At 40.5% G+C, this 22854-nt stretch overlaps 1 protein-coding gene across 3 annotated transcripts in view; it reads right to left on the reverse strand.

The window, feature by feature from the left end:
• The window catches only part of EMB (embigin), a 46908-nt gene extending 24328 nt beyond the window's left edge, over window positions 1-22580 (reverse strand). Inside the window, exons 1-5 of one of the 3 annotated variants that reach the window (XM_058719355.1) lie at window positions 22369-22580; window positions 9989-10078; window positions 9425-9514; window positions 8861-8950; window positions 8291-8380 (exon numbers count right to left, since the gene is read on the reverse strand). In XM_058719355.1, coding sequence (XP_058575338.1) covers window positions 8291-8380; window positions 8861-8950; window positions 9425-9514; window positions 9989-10078; window positions 22369-22474 — 466 coding nt within the window. In that variant the 5' untranslated portion in view covers window positions 22475-22580. The remainder of the gene's footprint in view (window positions 1-8290; window positions 8381-8860; window positions 8951-9424; window positions 9515-9988; window positions 10079-22368) is intronic. The other 2 variants (XM_058719362.1, XM_058719372.1) reach the window with 2 other exon arrangements.
• Between the last annotated feature and the right edge of the window lie 274 nt (window positions 22581-22854).

Below are 22854 nucleotides of genomic sequence, written 5' to 3' on the forward strand. Positions count from 1 at the left end.
TATGATCCAGCAGTCCCATTTCTGGGTATGTACCTAAAGGAAATGAAATCAGGATTTCAAAGAGATATCAGCACTGCCAAGCTCACTGCAGCATTGTTCACGAGAGCGAAGATGTGGAAACAACCCAAGTGCCCATAGAAAGAAGGATGGATAAAAAGGATGGAACATTATTCAGCTGTGAGAAAGAAGGAAACTCTGCCTTTGACGATAACGAGGATGAACCTGGAGGACATTATGCTAAGTGAAATAAGCCAGACAGGAAGAGACAAATACTGTATAGTTTCACTTTTGTGTGGAACCTAAAAATAGAAAGAAAAAAGCTGAACTTGTAGAAGCAGAGGGAGTAGAAGGATGGTTACCAGGGATTGGAGGAGTGGGGGAAATGAGGAGATGCTGGTCAAAAGGTACAAAGCTGCAATTCTGCAGGGTAAGACTAGAGAGCTAATTAATGTACAGCATAAAGACTACACTTAATAACACCGTACTGAACACTGCAAATATGCTAAGACAGTAAATTCCAGGTGTGCCCATCATACAAAAAAACCAACTTTGTGAGATGCTATGTTAATTCATTGACTATAGCAACATTTCACTATATATGTATAACAAATCAGTATGCTGCACACCCTAAATACATACAATTTTTATTTTCTTATTTTTCTTTTTTTTCTTTTTTCTTTTTCTTTTTTTTTAAATTTGCATCCAAATTAGTCAGCATATAGTGCAACAATGATTTCAGTAGATTCCTTAGTGCCCCTTACCCATTTAGCCCATCCCCCCCCCACCCCCTACAATAACCCTGTTTGTTTTCCATATTTATGAGTTTCTTATGTTTTGTCCCACTCCCTGTTTTTATATAATTTTTGTTTCCCTTCCCTTATGTTCATCTGTTTTGTCTCTTAAAGTCCTCGTATGAGTGAAGTCATATGATTTTTGTCTTTCTCTGACTAATTTCACTTAGCATAATACCCTCTAGTTCCATCCACATAGTTGCAAATGGCAAGATTTCATTGTTTTTTATTGCCAAGTAATAATCCATTGTGTATATATACCACATCTTCTTTATCCATTCATCCATCGATGGCCATTTGGGCTCTTTCCATACTTTGGCTATTGTCGATAGTGCTGCTATAAACATGGGGGTGCATGTGTCCCTTAGAAACAGCACATCTGTATCCCTTGGATAAATATGTAGTAGTGCAATTGCTGGGTCATAGGGTATATTTTTTAATATATTTTAAAAAGGAAAAAAATTAATTGTAATAGATATTCTAAGTCGAATGAGATTTAAATCACAGGTGATAATATAATATCAGAAAATCATTCATTCCCCTCCAAATTATTCTACAGATTCAGTGAAAAATCAGTCAAAAACCAAGCAGTATTTGTTGTGGAATTTGATTCCAAAAAAATCTACATCAAAGAGTAAAAATGCAGGACATTAGAAAACCTATTAAAAAGAAAAGAACAAAGATATAAAGATGTATCATAATGTTTCACAAAATTAATATTAATGTATTCATGATGCCAGAAAACACCAAGAAATTAATGGAATAAAATTTCTGGATTGCAACTTGGAAACTATTAGTGGTCAAGAAGTCAAGATAACAGTTACCACGAGATTTGTTTTTTAATGAATTAGAAGAGAAGAGAAATTATCAGTGTAACACAACTATTAGGTGTGGGCATAGCTTAATGAACATTTTGTTTAGTGTGTGTGTGCATGTGTGTGTGCTGCGTGTGCATGGGTGGTGAATCAGGTTATAAGGTAAATTCATTTCTTACTGTGCCCAACTCTATAAAATGTCCGAAACACACTGAAACAATAAAGGAACAGAGTAGCACATGGGAATTTGGAATATGATTAGGGTGATGTTTCAAAGCTAAAGGAAGAAGGAAAACTATTCAATACTGAGTGTTGAGACAATGGCTATCTACATAAAAATAATTTAATAAAGTTAGTGCCCTATCACACACAGTAAATAAAAGTACATTTCAAATGGATTGAAAACTGAAAGGTGAAAAACTCCTATGAAAATACTTCTATAAAAATGATAGGAGAAAACAAAAACAGTGAAACTTCCTCACAATAAAAAACACCATGCAAATGTTTAAAGACAACTGGGAGACAGTATTTGTAATTTCAGTAAAAAGTACAAATCAGTACTTAAAATTTATAGCTGTCTTCCAGACATCAATTTAAAAATATATAAACCCAATAGATAAATGGATACAGGATGTTAACAAACACACATATACATATATATATAAGTAGGTCCAACTCCAAAATGCAAATTAAAACAAAAGTGATACAGCTTTTAGTGCTCATGCTGCCAAAAACCAAAGAGTTTAATAATATCAAGTGCTGGTGAGGATCGAGGGAGAATTATAGTCAAATATGGGACTAAGGGAGAGGTAAACTGTCACTTTAGAGGGCAAATTGCAAGTCTGTATTAAAATTAAAATGCACATAATTTCTGATTCAGCAACTCTATTATGTGGTATTATCCCTAGAGGAGCACATGCAGTCATGCCCAGAGAGAGAGATGTAGAAAGAAGTGTTCATTATTGAACGGTTTACAATAGAATAAAAGTTCAACAAACTGGGGTACATTGAGAGGAAAATGTCTAAGAAGGCTGGTATATTTATACTGTGTGCACAAGTAAAAGAAACAAGCTATGCCCATGTAATATGGCTAGATCTCCAAGAATTAATACTGAATGATAACAGAAAGCAATATGCAGAACAATACATTTGGGTTTAAAACACTAATTTTAAAGAATACAAAACAATGCACACAGTACTCTATAGTTTCTATGAATACACACACACACACACACACACACACACATACACACACACACACACTCATTGAACAGAGGTTACTCCTGGAGAGGAGAGACTTGAGACAGAAGCAGGGGTTGTGCAAAAGGGCTTTGACTTCCTCTGACAAGTTGTTTTCAACACCAGAAATTCTATTTGGCTATTTTTCAAACATGCTTTGTCTTTCTTTTTTTTTTTTGATAGTGTAATATTTTCTCATGTTTTAATATTTCTTCTTCTATACCTCTACCTACTATTTCTATGATATAACAACTCTAGACAATCTAATCCTGCTGTTCCTCAGTGGACTCTCAGTCTTGGGGACTACTCCACTGTATTTTGTATTTCTGACTTGTAAGTCCTCAGTAGAGATTCCACAGCCAGAGCAGGCGATGTGTCCTTCCATAAAGTTTTTTCATTTGCTTCTCTGCAGAATTAATACCTGCCAGGGTCATGTTTGTGTTATTTTTCAGCTTGCAGGCTCCTGTATAATCCAAGTAATGTAAATGTGCACTCTAAATCTCATTGAGGGCAGGCCCTTGACTTTGAGTACTCAGGGTCTTTGTTTTTGATGCAGAACAAGGCTAAACCAAGGCTAAAATCATGGCCTGGTGCTAACCCACTATTCCCCACCCCTTCTCACTTCCTAGGCCAAACCTCTTTTCACTGTATTTATAGCCTTCTGGCGGTTTTCAGTTCCACCTTTCTGGAAGGATCGGCTTTCTGGGGATTTTCAGTTCGAACTCCCCTCCTTGCTTAGATTCAAGGCCTTATTCTCAGATCTGTGGCTCTTGGAACTCAAATACCTTGTTGACAAACACAAAGAAAACCAACACATCCGTTCACAAACTTGATGCCTGGTCATCAGTTTTGGCTGGCAGATATTGTTTTTACTTTTTGTGTACTTAACTAAATACTTAAAAGAATGTTTGAGATATTTTAAATTTTCTAGATATGGTAGGAGGATTTTCAGATTCCCTAATTTAGTATATTGCTGGAAATAAAAGGTTACAATATTTTTTTTAATGTTTATTTATTATTGAGAGGCAGAGAGAGACAGAGCATGAGTATGGGAGGGGCAGGGTCTGAGGGAGGCACAGAAGCCAAAACAGGCTCCAGGCTCTGAGCTGTCAACACAGAGCCTGACGCAGGGCCTGAACCCACAAACCGGGAGATCATGACCTAAGCCAAAGTCGGACACTCAACCAAATGAGCCACCCAGGTGCCCCAAAATGTTTCAATATTTTTGAAAATCAACTCACTTTTACTTATGTAATTAAAAATTAATTTAAAGTGCTAAATACAAGGGTGCCTGGGTGGCTTAGTCAGTTAAGCATTCGACTTCAGCTCAGGTCACTATCTCTCGTTTCATGAGTTTGAGTCCCACGTCAGGCTCTGTGCTATCAGGAGCCTGCTTCTGATTCTGTGTCTTCCTCTCTTTCTGCCCCTCTACCGCTCACACTCTGTCTCTTTCTGTCAAAAATAAATAAACATTAAAAAAAAAAAACTAAAATGCTAAATACATATCAGAGAAACAGAAACTACTTCTCTATATGTGCTTTATTGAAGATGTAGCTTTTGACTTAATTCTGAAAGACTAGGAAGATCTGAATGTAAGCAGCAGACAAGGGAAGAGATGGGACTATATCCTATCAGGTTCCCTGTCCCACTTATGCTAGGATGTCCCGTCCCTGCTCCTTACCACCATCATCTAACTTTTTCATTAGATTCTTCACCCAATGTTAACAAGCACGTGATTATTAAATTATTTGTCTTCTCATGTTGACGGGGTGGGGCACAGTTACACAGCTGTTCTTTAGGTATAGAGCAGTGGTTCTCAACTGGGTAGATTTTGCCTCCCCAGGGAACATGTGGGTGGCACTGTGTGGAGAGCTTTTCGGTTGCCACGACTTGGTGAGTGCTACTCAAATCTAGTAGGTAGAGGCCAGGGATGCTACCAAACATCCTCCAGTGCCCCCCAGTAGCCCCACTGCCCCTACAGCAAAGAATGATCCCATTTAAAAGGTCAGTACTTCTGCTAATGAGAAACCATGGTGAATGCGTGCAGCTACTGCCACTTATATCACTACGGTGGCTCCCTCTTCCATATCTTTCTGTCACTCTGAATGTTAATATTCACTTCGTTTTTCTCTGTACATCAGCAGCGTCTGCAGAAGGTGTGATGACTGAGAGTCTGGCCCTGAGAAACATCACACCCCTTTGAACCTCCTCGGAATCATTCTAAGGTCTTCTCTGCCACAAGGGGTCTGAGCAGCCAAATATAAGGGGCTCATTATTCTTTTTCTTTTTTGACTAAAAAGTCCATTTCTTTTCCTCTCTTCCTGAATCCTTTTTCTCAATCTCATGGACCAGGTTAGAGTCTGAGAGGTCCTAACCCTGACTTCTTGACTCTAGCTCTAGGCAACACGGCTACCTTCCTTTCCCAACCTTAACGACTCTTCTCAAATTTCACTCCATACCTTAATTTAAATATCTATTCCATTAGTGACTGCTTTGTCTGACTCCCCGTTTCACCAGGACCTTGCCAGGCCAGCTGCTAACATTTCAACATGGCAAATAAAATTTGTCATCAGGGAGAGCCTACCCCAACATTACCAGGGTGGTCAAGAAAACTGCCCGCTGATGTTTTGATTTTAACCTCTTTAGTTAAACTATAACACATTGATTGAGACACCAAACACTATAATATGCAGAGGGAAAGAAAAAAGAATAAAGTAACAATAAAGAAAACACTCTAACTGCTGTAACACAAACAATGAATTTCAAACACTGACAATGGAAAAATTAGTGATGTAAAAAAAAAAAAAAGTCCATTATCAAAAGAGCAGTTTTAAAAGCCCAATGATATTAGAAAAGGGGGGAAAGGGGGAAAAAAAGAAAACCTCTTATTCTTAGTCAGTTATACTTTCACAATGTATTCATTATCTCCACAAATGTAATTTCTATAACAAATGTACTTAAGAATAAGGTAATTAAAATATTTGTTTTCATTGTTTTTGAAACTTTATATATTTTCAAAAATAATGTAAGTTTCCTTAAAATAGGTATAATTGTTTTAATAATACTGTTGAGGGAAATGGATAATTGGGCATTAAGAAAGACAGCATATATACTGATTAATAGCATAGCCCCCGGCAGCACACTTCCTGGATTCAAAACCACGCTTCAACTTCTCATCTGGGACCTCGGTCAATTCACTTGATTTCATTGTGCCTCCTTTTCCTCATCTGCAAATTGCAGATAGTAATAGTACCCACTGCACAGAGTTGTTATGAGGACTGAACTACATTATATTTAGAAATATATACATTGTCTGTAGTCAATCAATCCCATGTGCCTGTTAAGTAAATAATTAGCAGCATTTTAAAAACATAAATAAGTAAATGGTCAGGCTTCCATGAATCAAAGGTCATGTTTTCCATTCTTCCAGGCACAGGATCCTGTGTTTCCCCAGCCTCTAGCATCTTTGGTAAGTAAGCATGCTAGGAGCTGGGCCAGTGTCGTCACGATGGTCCAAAATGTGCAACTAATGTATTATATTTGAATCTCTCTACAAGAAACATTTTATCTCCTAACAGAGAGATCCATTTCTAAAAGGGCCTGAGGGAAAGAGAAAATAATAAGGACAACCCAGAAATGTAAGTGCAGTTCAAGCATACAATATCACAGTATGAAAACATTCCACTCATAAAGTGGATTAAAAATCCTAGTGACAGCAATAAGAAGAAAGCCCGTGGTTCCTAATGACCTTGAACACATCTTCAGACTTAACTTCTGTATTTCAGTAAAGGCGGTCCCTAACACCAAGCATTTCGATGGGCAGGAACCATGAGAACAACCTACATGAAGACGCAACCAGCTCAAAAGTCCACTGTTTCAAAATCAACGTCAAATCTTTTCTTTTGTCGAATAAAAATGAATCCAGATTTACCTAAGGAGAGATTTTATTCAAAGAGTCTATTGCGGTAAGGAAGATGCTCCAGACTTTGGATCTGTCTGCAAGTATCTCAGAACCAAACAGAAAACACTTTCCTTTTACAGGAAGGAGGGGTGTGGGGTGGAGGTGGGGGGGTGGGGGGGGCAGGTCAGTGGGCACTTTTGAGGGGAAACAGAACAAACTGGTGGATGGAGGCAGCATGATCGGGCTGTGCTCAGGCCTCGTGCTTGCTCAGACTTGGGGCAAACCAAAGTTCAGGGGCCTGGGAGGAAGAAAAAGCCTGACTAAAGCTTGATCAAGCCAAGGCAGATGATAACTAACAGACCACTGTGAATGCTTGGTCTCTTCCCAATGGCAGGAATACTGGTTTTAATAGAAGAGTTAGAATAAAAGAGTAGTTAGGAGTTAAACCCTCCAAACGGGTTAAGTAAGTAAATAACCAGCCCAATACCAACTGAAAAGTCCACTTTTTTCTCTCTTCCCGGACACTGACCCTTTTTTTCTCAGGGTCCTTACTGGGTAAGTGAGGGGCATGATGTTGCCAACATCACCTGGCTTGTCAAAGGATTTGCAAGCTTAGGTTCTCATATGGGTCTGTCTGGAAGAAACATTTCATCTGACGAAGAAAATCAACAAGTAGAACATGCAAAAAGTAAAAAATTAGGTAACAACACAAGATACAATTACGTTTTACAATTAAGGATAATTCCAAATACTGGAATAGAGACTGAGAACAAACAGTTGTACAAAGTCATAAGAAATGGTCTCCAAAAAAAGGTCAGTGCAAACATTCCTTTGGTATCAGAGGGGAGATGTGGGAAGCATACTGTTTGTATGAGAAAAAGAGAAAAAGTTCTTAAGACAAAAGGACAGTTAAAGACTGGACAGGTATTGGATAAAACATGCTATTGACCCAATAAATGGGTTTACAGTATTTTAAATTCTAGTTATAGTTTTAACATTGTTACTAAAACAGACAACTACTCTTACTCATTTAAAAAAATCTGAGATTACTTTTGAAATACTGGAATCTAAAACTGTGAAAACGAAAGCAGAGCTGAGTTTCAGCACAGAATACTTTACTTATTTTTCCACAGCACTGTCATTGACTCATTTAGTAGCATCTTTCATTTCCCTGCCTAAAGGTCTCCCAGGACCTCCTCAATGCAGAGAGATTTGAATGGACGTACCAGCAAGAATGGATGAAAACATAAGAGCATCTGCCAATCAAAATGAACCTTCCCTTCTTCTCTGGCGTCCCTTTTCTAGAGAGGCTTCCTTAACCTTCCCACGTCTGACCAGCTGCCCCCTCCTTGCACACCAAGCACATTGCCCTCTTTGCCTTAGACTCCTACATGCTCCCTTCTAAGTGGATGAGGTACTGGTGTGTTTCTCCCATCAGACCATGAGCAGGGATTAATACCTCATGAAGCAAACTGCAGTCACTTAATCAAACACAAAAACTTTGGGGGGGGGCCACTGTATTATTTGAAATGTGGTACATTTACCGGTCAGTGATATGTTATGACTCTCCAAGGAAAGGTTAGAATACTTTGTCATCATTTCTCCTCGGATGGGTAGACTTGTCAAAGGTGAAGCTGTAAGAAAAAGATCAGGTGACTACATATTATTATCAAGATGAAACAATATTTTACTTATTTTTCCACAGGACTGTCATTGACTCATTTGACAGCATCTTTCATTTCCCTGCCTAAAGGTCTCCCAGGACCTCCTCAATGCAGAGAGATTTGAATGGACGTACCAGCAAGAATGGATGAAAACGTAAGAGCGTCTGCCAATCAAAATGAACCTTCCCTTCTTCTCTGGCGTCCCTCTTCTAGAGAGGCTTCCTTAACCTTCCCACGTCTGACCAGCTGCCCCCTCCCTGCACACCAAGCACATTGCCCTCTTTGCCTTAGACTCCTACATGCTTCCTTCTAATTGGATGAGGTACTGGTGTGTTTCTCCCATCAGACCATGAGCAGGGATTAATACCTCATGAAGCAAACTGCAGTCACTTAATCAAACACAAAAACTTTGGGGGGGGCACTGTATTATTTGAAATGAGATACATTTACCTGTGGGTGGTATGTTATGACTCTCCAAGGAAAGGTTAGAATACTTTGTTATCCTTTCTTCTTCAATGGGTACACTTGTCAAAGGTGAAACTGTAAGAAAAAGAACAGGTGGTTACATAGTATTATCAAGATGAAACAATACTTATTTTTCCACAGCACTGTCATTGACTCATTTGACAGCATCTTTCATTTCCCTGCCTAAAGGTCTCCCAGGACCTCCTCAATGCAGAGAGATTTGAATGGACGTACCAGCAAGAATTGATGAAAACATAAGAGCATCTGCCAATCAAAATGAACCTTCCCTTCCTCTCTGGCGTCCCTTTTCTAGAGAGGCTTCCTTAACCTTCCCACGTCTGACCAGCTGCCCCCTCCCTGCACACCAAGCACATTGCCCTCTTTGCCTTAGACTCCTACATGCTCCCTTCTAAGTGGATGAGGTACTGGTGTGTTTCTCCCATCAGACCATGAGCAGGGATTAATACCTCATGAAGCAAACTGCAGTCACTTAATCAAACACAAAAACTTTGGGGGGGCACTGTATTATTTGAAATGAGATACATTTACCTGTGGGTGGTATGTTATGACTCTCCAAGGAAAGGTTAGAATACTTTGTTATCCTTTCTTCTTCAATGGGTACACTTGTCAAAGGTGAAACTGTAAGAAAAAGAACAGGTGGTTACATAGTATTATCAAGATGAAACAATACTTATTTTTCCACAGCACTGTCATTGACTCATTTGACAGCATCTTTCATTTCCCTGCCTAAAGGTCTCCCAGGACCTCCTCAATGCAGAGAGATTTGAATGGACGTACCAGCAAGAATGGATGAAAACGTAAGAGCGTCTGCCAATCAAAATGAACCTTCCCTTCTTCTCTGGCGTCCCTCTTCTAGAGAGGCTTCCTTAACCTTCCCACGTCTGACCAGCTGCCCCCTCCCTGCACACCAAGCACATTGCCCTCTTTGCCTTAGACTCCTACATGCTCCCTTCTAATTGGATGAGGTACTGGTGTGTTTCTCCCATCAGACCATGAGCAGGGATTAATACCTCATGAAGCAAACTGCAGTCACTTAATCAAACACAAAAACTTTGGGGGGGCACTGTATTATTTGAAATAAGATACATTTACCTGTGGGTGGTATGTTATGACTCTCCAAGGAAAGGTTAGAATACTTTGTTATCCTTTCTTCTTCAGTGGGTAGACTTGTCAAAGGTGAAACTGTAAGAAAAAGAACAGGTGGTTACATAGTATTATCAAGCTATGTATTATCATACATACAAGCTAGTATGTAACAGCTAAAATGTTATATTGTATACTATTGAATGAAAAATGTTTCAGGAAGCTCCAATGAACTAGGTCTCCTATGCTCCCAGAGATTCAGAAATATATGGAGCTATCAAATGTGACCAAATTTCCAACTTTTTCTATGTTCTTTTTTTTTTTTACTGAAAAATACCTACTGATTTATATCAAGTAGCTTTAAAAAAATTCATTGTCTTATCCTACCATTTGTAGTTTCTTTATAAAACATAAATGAAGACATTGAGGAATTAGATAAGAGTGGTAGAAAAGACAGACATGAAGAGGCAGAAAGAAAATGAGTAAACAAAGACAGAGAGACCATAATAAAGGGGCATTAAAAGAGGACAGAGAAGATACAATGAACACACAGTGAAGGTTTCTGTTTGTCTTCCAGTGACAGACCCAGCCGCCCTCTACCAAAGTGACTTTTGGTTTTCCTCTGTCACTTCATCTTTTGAAAACCTTTATTGAAGAAGAAAATTTCCATTTCCACCTGGCCCACTCGTCTGGAGAGTGTATTCTGGCTACGGTTTCTTTGACCTCAAGGCACCTGAACTTACCTCCCATGAAAACCACCCCAACTCTATCAAGTAAGTCAAAAAAGGGGAAAAGGCTTATTTATGAGTGTAGTCTTGGCTGCATTCTTTCATCATCTCATTCAATTTAAATTAAACCTGAGCCTCTTTTTATTTCACTTTCTTAATACTCTGCTCAGAAACTTACTCCTAGTGCAAGATTAGATTTCCAGTTCTTTTCTCATGTGCATGAAAAATATTATCAAAATTAGTGATCACCTTTGTTGGTTCAGCTTATACATAGCTTTTACAATACTGCCTACTAAAAAATCTACATAGCAGAACCTTGCTCTCCAATAAGCTGTATTCCAAAGGCTTGATCACTTCAACGCAGCTTTGGAAGGTAGAATGCACTTCCTCCTTAATCCTTTAATGAAATTAATATGTAAATCATACCACGCTCTGACAATGATTATAACGGAAAATATGCCCTGAGTTTCTCACTGGGCTATCAGGAATACAAAACATTTCTTCCACCCACATCTAATATTCATTCATTTATATTCTCTCTCTCTCTCATTTTCTCTGTGTGTGTCTCCCCTCCTCTCTCTTTCCCTCTCTCTCTCTCTCTCTCTCTCTCACGCGCACACACACACACACACACACATACACACACACTAACGGCCAAAAGGCACTTATCATCATTCTTCTGATAAAAAAAAATGTTGTTTTTTCCATTCTTGAGCATAGCTCACTTAGAGGTTGTATTTAAGAGGAAATATCTCAGGAAGATGAAGGCGGATGGGATTGACTTGTGGATCGGAAGCCAGGAGGGTGCGGATGGGAAGGAATGAGCTGTTCTAGATCATCTGTTCTGTGAAACTTGCAAAACATCAACTTGGATATCTTTGCTTCCTTGCTTGGGAGTTCTCTTTTCTTGGCCTAGCCTGCTGCAGAGCTGAATACAATTGTGAGGGTTCCCACCGCATTCTTTACCCCTAAAAAAGCCTATAATCCTTTGAAAATAATATCGCTAATAATACTAATAAACGATATGAGATGGTCTAATATCTGATATTTATTAGACCATACCATTTATTATTGGTAGTAGTATTCGTACCACCAACAGCAATAAGAAAGTGACATAAGCTGAAAAAAGTGTTTTATTTCTAATTCTTATTTCACTTAAATAAGTAAATATGTAGAGCCCCTGATACATGCTTGATGCTGGTAAGGGCAATGAGGCTGAGTAAACTTGGTCCCTCCAGGGTGACATGGGTCATATTAATATTGATTAAGCCCACAATGTGACTGAGAGTCATTAAAATTTCAGAGTGCCACCCACTGGCTGTATTGACTATAACTGGCTTGTGTATTTCCCAAATTGGCGTGTGAGCTGCAGAGTACGAAGCCAGGTTTCCATCTCTGAGGGACTCTGGTGATGGAACAGAGGTGGAGATAACGCCAAGGAGATGGGCTTGGAGGCTGGGGTCATTTTGCATTTCTCGCTATCAGGACCTGGATGGAAGAGCCCACCAGTATTCGAGCAAGAAGAGAAAAGAGGTCTAGGTGTGGCATGGGCAAAATCCAAGCTTACAGAAGCTGAAGGAATAGGAGGAAAAAGAAAAACCAAGCTTCAAGAGCAGGGAAGTTTGGGTAACTCCAGAATGTGCTAACTGTTGTAACCACTTCCCACGGCCAGTCCATATATTAAAAATACAGACATCGGTAAACCAGCCGCCACCTGTATCCTAACTTTATATCCCTTCTAAAGCATTCATTTATCTTGATCAGGCTCCAGGTTCCACTGAACAAGCCCAAGTGCAAAAGGAAATGTGTAACTCTTGTGATGTTTTGCCTTGGGAACAGTCCCTTTAAGAGGCAAGGTACACAAACCTCTTGAGTGGAAAAAGCAGGGCAAGTCTCCGGAAGGTGTGAGAATAGTAACAGTGAGAAGTCCTTTGTTTTTTTTTTGGTTTTGTTTTTTTAATTTTTTTTTCAACGTTTTTAATTTATTTTTGGGACAGAGAGAGACAGAGCATGAACGGGGGAGGGGCAGAGAGAGAGGGAGACACAGAATCGGAAACAGGCTCCAGGCTCCGAGCCATCAGCCCAGAGCCTGACGTGGGGCTCGAACTCACGGACCGCGAGATCGTGACCTGGCTGAAGTCGGACGCTTAACCGACTGCGCCACCCAGGCGCCCCAGAAGTCCTTTGTTTTTAATCAAAAAAGTGGGAATGTAAACCTTACTGCTTTCAGTAGGAGGACACTGGCAGGAGGCTGATTCAGCTGAGGTTGATGTTTAAAGGAAATTGGCAGGAGAGTCAGGCAGATTGGTTTGAATACTTTTCCAAAAGGATTAGGCTGAGTTGCAGAAAGAAATTCAAAAGGAGAGGCAGGAATTTTGTATCCTAACCCAAGTGCTGCCTCTGACTTGTTACCTGGGGTTTCATTTCATGGAGGAAACAGGAGGGATCAGAAAAGTTGTATAATATTGAGTGACGGTACCAAGATCATAGCATACATTCCTCAATGTATCCTGCTCACCCCTTTCTTAACCATTGCTGGAGATTTTTCCACTCGACATTCTTTTATAGGTAGTGGCCAAAATGCCACATGAAAGAGTAACATCTAATAGTTTTTTCTTTTTTTTAAATTTTTTAATGTTTATTCATTTTTGCAAGACAGAAACAGAGCACAAGTAGGGGTGGGCAGAGAGAGAGGGAGACACAGAATCTGAAACAGGCTCCAGGCTCTGAGCTGTCAGCACAGAGCCCGACACGGGGCTTGAACTCACGGACCACGAGATCATGACCTGAGCCGAAGTCGGATGCTCAACCAACCGAGCCACCTAGGCACCCCACATCTAATAGTTTTTCTAAGGATTAAAGATTTTTTTCTCCCTCTGCAGGGGCGATGGGACATGAGGGTGTTGCACCAAAGAACTGAATAACATCCAAATTTTCAAGTATTATTAGGTTCATGTAAGATAGCAAAATGGTCTCTACTTAAATATCTTTCACATATTATATTTTAAAATAGACATTGCTAGATGGGTTTATAATTTATACTATTAACATTTTTAAATGAAATAAACATGTTCTAATTTCTACTTAAAATATTAAGGTAACATTTTCACATATTTAATTCGGGATCTCCATTTTAACTGAAGTAAATTGGGAAGATAAAGAAGAGGGTAAGTAGGGGCGCCTGGGTGGCGCAGTCGGTTGGGCGTCCGACTTCAGCCAGGTCACGATCTCGCGGTCCGTGAGTTCGAGCCCCGCGTCAGGCTCTGGGCTGATGGCTCAGAGCCTGGAGCCTGTTTCCGATTCTGTGTCTCCCTCTCTCTCTGTCCCACCCCCGTTCATGCTCTGTCTCTCTCTGTCCCAAAAATAAATAAACGTTGAAAAAAAAAAAATTTTAAAGAAGAGGGTAAGTAACACTAGAACACTGCATTGGGTCTTAATATTTGCTTTCACCTGTATCAGAAAATAAGTTCAACCGTACCTCTGTTAAAGAATAAGCATTTTCTCTAAGTCCCTCCCCCCCGCCCAATCTCTTTATTATATTTTACAATCTTGTAAGGACTTCATTTAGAGAAAGGTGTAAGTAAAAGCCATTATTAGGATAAATATCATTCTCTTTCTTTTTCTCTCTCCTCCAAATAATGTGTTGATTGCTATCAATATGTATAACTAACATTATTTTTAATAAATCTTAATTTTAGCATTGTCTGATTCACAGCATTATAAATGTGCAGCCCAATTACAAAAAGACTATAACCTAGGAATGGATAATATATACTATTTATACAACAGAGTTTTGGAACTCAGAATATATTTCCTCATGGAAGCAATGCTATATATAACCATGAGATCCCATGCCAAATTGCAAAAGCCTTTTAAGCCATGATATGACTAAACTATAGCATTAAAATATCGAATTACCAATATTTCTAATAAACAGTGCTTTTAGAATTTTACTTCTGGATTCAAGGAATATCCCCTGTCTGTAACAGCAATAGTAGAAAGAAGAGGAGAATAAGACTATATTGATCCCAGACACATAATCCAAAAGATTCTCTTCTGTCAAAAGAGAAAAGAAGGTTTGACAAAAAATAAATTCCTGATGGGGACATTTACAAGTCAGACTTTCTAAGTCAGGGACAGATAAAAAAACAAACAGGGAACTCATATTTTTTCTACATAGAATGAGAACCATTGGACAAAAAGGCCATTTTTAGACCAGCAAAAACAAACAAACAAACAAAAAGATGAAGAACAATTAAAAAGCCTAATGGCAAGAACAGTGTGCTCTTTTACAGAGCCTTGTAAAACTGTTTTTAAAACTTGGCCAGGCCACATTGAAATATAAACAAATTGATCCTTTCGTTTCTTTTAAATATGATTTTCGCAATAAAATATATTTTGAAAGGCAGTGTGAAAACTCTTGTTTCAAACTACCTCTAAATGGCCATTAAGATATTTTAACAGTGAAACTTAGGTCAAAAAAACTCTTAAAAAATAAAACCCCCAAGGTTTGACTATGGGTTTGTCGAATGTGTCACCCACTAGATTATTCTTTAATGAGACTTACATTCTGTTCAGTGGTTCTCAGCTTGGGCTGACCTTTGCCTCCACAGGCCATCCTACATTCCAGAGGTCACAAAATGGAGGCCGTTACCACTTGTATCTAATAGGTTACAGTAGTTTTCTAGTAATGCCACACAAATTACCACAATGTAGCAATTTACCACAACAGAAGTTTATCCTCTCGCAGTTCTAGAGGCTAGAAGGCTGAAATCAAGGTGCAGGCTTTTGCCCCTTCAAGGTGCAGGCTTTAGAGAAGAATCCTTGCCTCTTCCTGGCTGTTGGCGGTTGCCAACAGCCTTGGCATTCGTTGGCTGATAGCTGCATCAGCCCAATCTCTGGCTCTGTCTTCACAGGGCCATCTTTCTTCTGTGTGTGTCTATCTCTGTAACCAAATCTCTCTCGTTTCTTTCACAAAGACCACAGTCATTGGGTTAAGGGTCTATCTTAATCTCCTATGACCTCCTTTTAACTCGATTACATCTACAAAGACCCTACTCTCAAATGAGGTCACATTCATGGGTACCAACAGCCAGGACTTGAACTTATCTTTTTTGGAGACACAACTCACTCACGATATAGGAAAGGCCAGCGATGCTGCTGGGCATTCTACAATGACAGCCCCCCACAATAGAGAATTATCAAGCCCCAAAAGTCATAATGCCAAGGTTGAGAAACCTTGATTTCAAAACAGGTACCTCCTTACTTCTGATTCTTCAATGTGATTATTTTTAGTAATCTTCAAATGGCCCTGTGGCCCTCAGGTCCTGTTCTATACACTTTAGGTGTAGATATTTTAAAGCAAGAACATCTCTTGCCACCTTTTTTGCCAGCCACACCCTCCTGCCAGGGGCCTTTTGAGGACCTTTCACAGACAGGCACTAAGGGCTGGAAGGAGTTTTGAAACACAAACCAGGAAATCTATTATAGCTATTAGCTAGCTCCAGCCTCTTGGCTGCATGAGGAAAGCACTTGGGCTTCAAGATCAATCGAATGACGTATCTAAATTCCCTTTCAGGATGTCAGAACTATGTAATTATAAGGCTATTGAAAAAAAAAAGATTCTATCTTTGGAGTGAAGATACATTAGTAATAATATAATCACAACTGTTTAAAAATAATTTTTTTAATGTTTATTTATTTTGAGACAGAGAAAGACAGAGTGTGAGTGGGGGAGGAGCATAGAGAGAGGGAGACAAAGAATCCAAAGCAGGCTCCAGGCTCTGAGCTGTCAGCACAGAGCCTGATGCAGGGCTCAAACCCACAAACCGTGAGGTCATGACCTGAGTCAAAGTCAGATGCTAACTGACCAAGCCACCCAGGTGCCCCAATATAATCACAGCTTTAAAAATTGCAGAAAAACATTATTTCCGATTAAAGGAAAAACACCATTTTCAAAGATAACATCTATTATTTCTAACAATATATTATTTGAGATATTATATGTGAACAGTGACTATGTCTTATCAGGAGTAGGGGGGTTATTATTTTCATAGAATATTGTGAGGTTTTTTTCTTTTCTTTTCAAGATTTTATTTTAAGTAATCTACACCCAGCATAGGACTCAAACTTACAACTCTGAGATCAAGAGTCACGTGCTCTACCGACTGAGCCAGCCAGGTGCTCTGAGGGTTTTTCCTTCTATGTCACTGTGTGTGTCTTGTTTTTCATTTCTATGGTTCACATTATATTGTGAAATATGGAGGCCAGTGATACAAAAGTAATTTCAAAAGAATACACTGTAGGATGAACAGCCTCCACACTTACAATCTGTTTAAGGACAAAAACTCCTTTGAAAAATGATACTTAATTACATAAACTAATGACAGTTTCTCAACTCTCATTGTGGTTTAATGTCTATGTTGACTAAAGCTTTCCCAGAAAGAGTTGAAATTCTTTTTTCTTTAAGTTTGTTTGTTTGTTTGGAGAGAGAGAGAGAGAGAGAGAGAGAGAATGAATGGGGAAGGGGTAGAGATAGCAAGAGGGAGATAGAGAGAATCCCAGGGAGGCTCTGCACTAACAGCCCAATTCAGGGCTCAAACTCAAATTGTGAGATCATGACCTGAGCTGAAATCAAGAGTCGGATGCTTAACCAACTGAGTCACCCAGGCCTCAAAAGTTGAAATTCTTTTTCCTTCTTTTCAAACGATCTCAAAGAGAAGAGTTTCAAGCACAGAAAAATTTTCCCCTGAACCATCTGAGAACAAGCTGATGACCTGATGACCTATTCCCCTCTGAAATGTTACTATACATTCCTTACAAAGGACATAACCCTCACACCATCCCACAATGCCATTAAAATTGGGAAATTAACATTTATGCTATTACCATCTCATCCCACATCTCATCGAAGTTTCAACAAAAGTCCTTAAAATGTGTTTTTTAGCCAAAGGTTGCAGTTCGGAATTACATGTTGCTCTCAGCTGCCGCGTCTCTCTGTTCCCCTTCACTCTGGAACAGCATTAGTCATTCTTGACTTCTATGACCAGTATGGCTCCAGAATAGGTATGTTGAATATGATTAGATTTGGAGTAGACCTCTTTGGCAAATATGTCATAGAGATGATGTTGTGTTCTCATTGCATCCTATCACATGGCTCACAATTTTTAATCCTCTCTTTGCTGATGGTTTTCACTTTGATCATTTGATTAAAGCCTTCTCCACTGTAAAGTTGTTCTCTTTACCTTTTCATTAATACAACTTCACCAATTTTGTGGGAAGTTACTTTAAAATTATGTAATATTTTGTGCCTCATCAAACTTCCAATTGATTCATTTAATTAATTTACATCAGTATGTACTCATGAATACCTATATTATTCAGTGGGCATTCTCCAGTGGATACTAATGGATACTAGTCCATTATTATTATCATTCATTTTGATGCTCAATTTGTCCCAGGTTTGTCCACTGGGAACTCTCTGGCTCTTGTATCTTTTTGACACGGCCCATCATTCTTTGAGTACTTCATTGCTTTCTGGCACAAGAAGTTCAGGGTTTATCTTATACTTTCTCTTCCCTTTTTGTAAAATAAGTCATTTTTCCAGGAAGTCCTAGTTACCCATTAGTAAAGAATCATATATAGAGTCAAGATTTGGCTGCTAAGTATGGTCATCACAATTGAGAAATCAGTGGTCCCCACCTCTGTGGGCAGAGCTAATGCATGTGTATATTCACACACACACACACACACACACACACACACACACACTGTAAATAAATATATGTGAAAGGTATAACATACATACATATATAAATATATATGATGTATATGCGTTACATGTATACTTACATATACACATCTATACCTGTACATCTGTTTATATAGACACACACATAAAAGACAAATAGATTTAAAGTCATGAATTCACGCTAATGCTGTCAATTGCAACCCAACACTGCAAGGTTCATTCTAGTTTCCCCTCTTTCTTTATTTCCTTCTCTGAAAGAGAAAAACCTACATCCTATTTTTCTTACTCGTTCTACTTATTTGCTCAATCCTCTTGTATGTAACTAATCTCCCACTGCCACAGCCACTCCTGGCCCCAAAGAAATGTCTTCCTCACCCATTTGGGCTCCAACATCTTGCACTGTTGGCTCTTCCGTGTCCTTTCCCTACACCCCCCTGATCAAGATCAGACAGCACAATGTCCGGCTGCCCCTGCTTTGAAGCCCGTCACGCTGTTCAGCTCTGAGACCTGGCTCTAGGCCACCCCTTTGCAGGAGGACACATCTCAACGTACTCGGGCTCTAACACTCTACACGAGGCCGCTCCCCTACCTGGATGCCATCCTGACCTGGCCCACTTTCTAATTCCCTGACCTGGGACCCTCTGGCTTCCTCTAATAAGGGAGCTTGCCTCCCCGCATTCCCCAACCTAATGACTATAGAACCCATTCCTAGGAGGAAGAGGACGAGATGGGAGCAAGAGGTGGGGACCAAAGAACAGGAAGAGGAAGAGCCAAGAACTAATTCTTAACAAATGCTTATATAATTTTAAATGTGATAATTTAGGCTCAAAAGTTTGATGCATCAGATATAACTCTATTAAACATAAGCTTATAGTTAATCTGTTCCTTTAAACAGTTTAAGGAAATGACTCAAAACTGCTAAAAAATATTGCTGAAGTTTTCTACTTAGATCTAGACTAACACAATGTCAGGCACATTAATATTTATTACTAGGTGGTTGCTGTATATGTGGGATGGGGAGTATCTCTAGAAAGGTAGTTGAGCTCTTCCTTTCTCTTCCTACCTCTTCCTATCAAGAGATCTCTTGATCCCTTCCTATCTCTAGGAAGGTGGTTAATCAAGAAAGTATATAAGCAATGTCCCCCAGAAGTTAAAAATGATCACTTCAAATGTTTCCCTTGCAAACATATTTTTCAAAAGATAAACACGACTCGGGGCACCTGGGTGGCTCAGTCAGTTAAGCGTCTGACTTTACCTCAGGTCATGATCTCACAGTTCGTGGGTTCAAGCCCCGTGTCGGGCTCTGTGCTGACAGCTCAGAGCCTGGAGCCTGCTTTGGATTCTGTGTCTCCTTCTCTCTCTGCTCCTCCCTCACTTGTGCTCTGTCTCTCTGTATCAAAAATAAATACATGTAAAAAAAAAAAAAATTAAAAAAAAAGATACACATGACCCATCCCCTCAATTTATTCCACATAAGAGAAATATTAATGATGTTTAAATATTCCCATTTATCTAATATTTGCTTTAATAAAGTGATTTTACATTTCTTATTTAATTGAAACAGCTTAAAAGAATTAAAGTGAGTCCCTTTCTCTAACTTTTTTCTAGAACTCAAAGTGTGTTAGCATGCTCTTCAGCTGAAATCAAGCATTTAAATCCATACACCATGTTCTGTCAGTGGTTCCAAACTTTCATAGACATACCCAGTTATCTCAGAGAGACGAGTGAATATTGTGTTTAAGAAAACAGATATTGGAGGGGGCTCCTGGCTGGCTCAGTTGGTAAAGCATGCAACCCTTGATCTCAAGGTCACAATTTATGCCCCACATTGGGCTTAGAGCTTACTTTAAAAAATTAAAAAATAAAGAAAACAGGCATTGGAGTCAGACTGAACAATGCTTAATTTCCTATTCTACTGCTTAAATAATTATATATACTTGGGCATTTGTTTAATCTCCCTAAATTCCAATGTCCTCATCTGAAAGTCAGGGACAATAAAAGCTAACCCATAGGGTTGGTTATATACTGCACAGTGTAACACCTGGCCCACTTGTTATATAGTAAACATGATAAATTATAACCATGTTTATTATTAAAATTTTGCCCAAACTCTTAGGCTTATAGAATACCTATTTCCAAGTAATTCAAAGTACCTACATAAAAAATAGCCAGTAAACTTCACAATAGCCTTTAGCAAACAGAAAACTGAATCTCCCAGAGATCAAAAGAGATTCTATAAAATAAAATGAAGTCGCTTCACGATTTTTAATCCTGCCTTAAAATGAGATGCTAACTTCATGCCTTTTATACAGCACATCATTCTACAGTTTTCACCTAAGTGGAGGTGGTGACTGACACTATATACATACACAGACAATTGCCATACCTACATACACCATCCCAATTATTTATAACTTTGTTAATTTAACCCACTTTCATTTGTTCCCTACTATTTTCTCTTTAGAAGTCTGCTCTGAATGTCAACTTAAACCTGACTCCCTGCTACCAACAGCATATAAATATTCACCCAATGGTGCACTCTCTAGGCCACCGCGATTTTAAAGCAGTGGGTTGAAAACCAGCTTAGGATCTCTTGATTAAATCACACGGGAGCTTTCAAAATACCTGATGTCCAGCCTAAATCCCAGGCCAACTGAATCAAAAGTTTTGAGGGCAGGAGCCAGTATTTGCAAAGCTCCCAGATAATTTTAACATACAACCACGTGGAGAACCATAGGACTTACCCAGAATGCAATGGGCCTCAGAGCTGCAACAGTCTCAGGTGAACCAGGAGTGAATCAGGAATGGGCAGGAATGGCACGGTGGGGGGGGGGGGGGGGTAAAGAGTCTTTGACCACTCTTTATAAGTAGTAGGAATGAAAAAGAGGTACGTGGCTAGGAAGTAGGGCAAGGAAATTTAGGAACTGAAGCAATCCATAATGCTTTGTCCAAGTTAACAACTAGACCCTTTAAAGGACATGTAAAAAACTGAAAAATCTTATCCTTTGATTATCTTTCCATCTTTATGTTACAAAAAAGTCTACATGCTGTAAGCTCATAAAGGTGGAAAATCTTGTGTAGACTATCTTAATTTTAGTTGGTGATAGGCAGTATCTGTCAACCTGAAAGGCAGTCTATTCTCCTAATTAGGTGCTAACACGTTGCAATTTGTAACACAGAAACCTGCATTAGAAAGTAGGTTGGATGAAATACTTTCAACATGGCAAGTGATTATAAACAGGTGAAACTACAATGCCAAATCTGGTGTTGGTTTCGGTAATGTTTTGCACACAGATCCCTGTTTCAAAGTGTCTGAAACAATTAAAACAAAACCCGCAAAACCTTCGTTTTCAGAGACCGGGGTGCTTAAAAGAAGATACACACACTACCCAATGAGCGGGGGGCTTTGGTTGATCGGTTGTGGTTACGTTGTTATTTCAACTCAGCTCTAAAAAACATCCTCAAGTCCAGCCCACCAGCCAGGCAGGGAGGTGATATTTAAACCTACTATCGATTCCAGCGAAGGGAGTTGGCCTCGGGGAATGTGGCTTTCAGAAATCCTGGCACTTTAGCGGAGCGAGTTCCTTGCTCCCGCCCGCACCCCCACACCGTGCCGCCCTCGTCCCAGGAACACCCAGACCCGTCCTGCTACCAACGCCCCCGACTCGCGGGGCGCTCTCGGTTCCAAGATTCCCTCCCCGGAGCGGAGGAGCCCGAGCCGCCCCCGTCCTCTCGTCCAGCTTGGGCAACCCCCCAAGCTGGCCAAAGGACGGAGGGGGCCGCCGCTCCGCACCCGCGGTCTCCAGCATCCCCGCGCCTCTCCCCACCAACGCCTCTCCCCACGGGGACCGAGGCTCGCGCGTCCCTTGCAGCGCACCCTCCTCCCCAACTCGGCCCTGCAGCCATCGCACCTGTGGGCTGGCCGTCCGCCAAGCTCCCGCGCGCCGCGGCGAGGAGACACAAGAGGGCCAGCGGCAGCAGCCCCCGGGGCCCCAGCAGGCCGGACGGGGAGCGCATGGCTCCGGCGGGTCAGCCGCGGTCCTCGCGCACCGCCGTCGGTGGCCGAAGGCCCTCCGCACAGTCGCCGGTACCCCGGCGCCAGCAGCTAGTCCCCGGGGCGGGGCGCGCGACTAAAAGCAGAGTGGGAGGGGCCCAGGCGCCCTGCCCTCCTCCCCTGAGACGCTCTCGCCGCGCCCGCCGCCGATCCAGGGCTGCGCGCGGTCCTCCAACAATTATGCAGCACGCTGGCCGCGGCAGGCGCGTCCGGCTGTGCAGTGGCCACCTCCGCGCCGCAGCCTTTCCTGCCTCCGCCCTCCCGGCTCTAGCAGGGCTCGGAGGGAGCCTGCTACAGACGCGGCAGGTGATGTCTAGCCCGTCTCCGGGAGGAGAGCTTGAAA

The sequence above is a fragment of the Neofelis nebulosa genome, chromosome 1, assembly GCF_028018385.1.
Source record: "Neofelis nebulosa isolate mNeoNeb1 chromosome 1, mNeoNeb1.pri, whole genome shotgun sequence".
Classification (NCBI taxonomy): domain Eukaryota; kingdom Metazoa; phylum Chordata; class Mammalia; order Carnivora; family Felidae; genus Neofelis; species Neofelis nebulosa.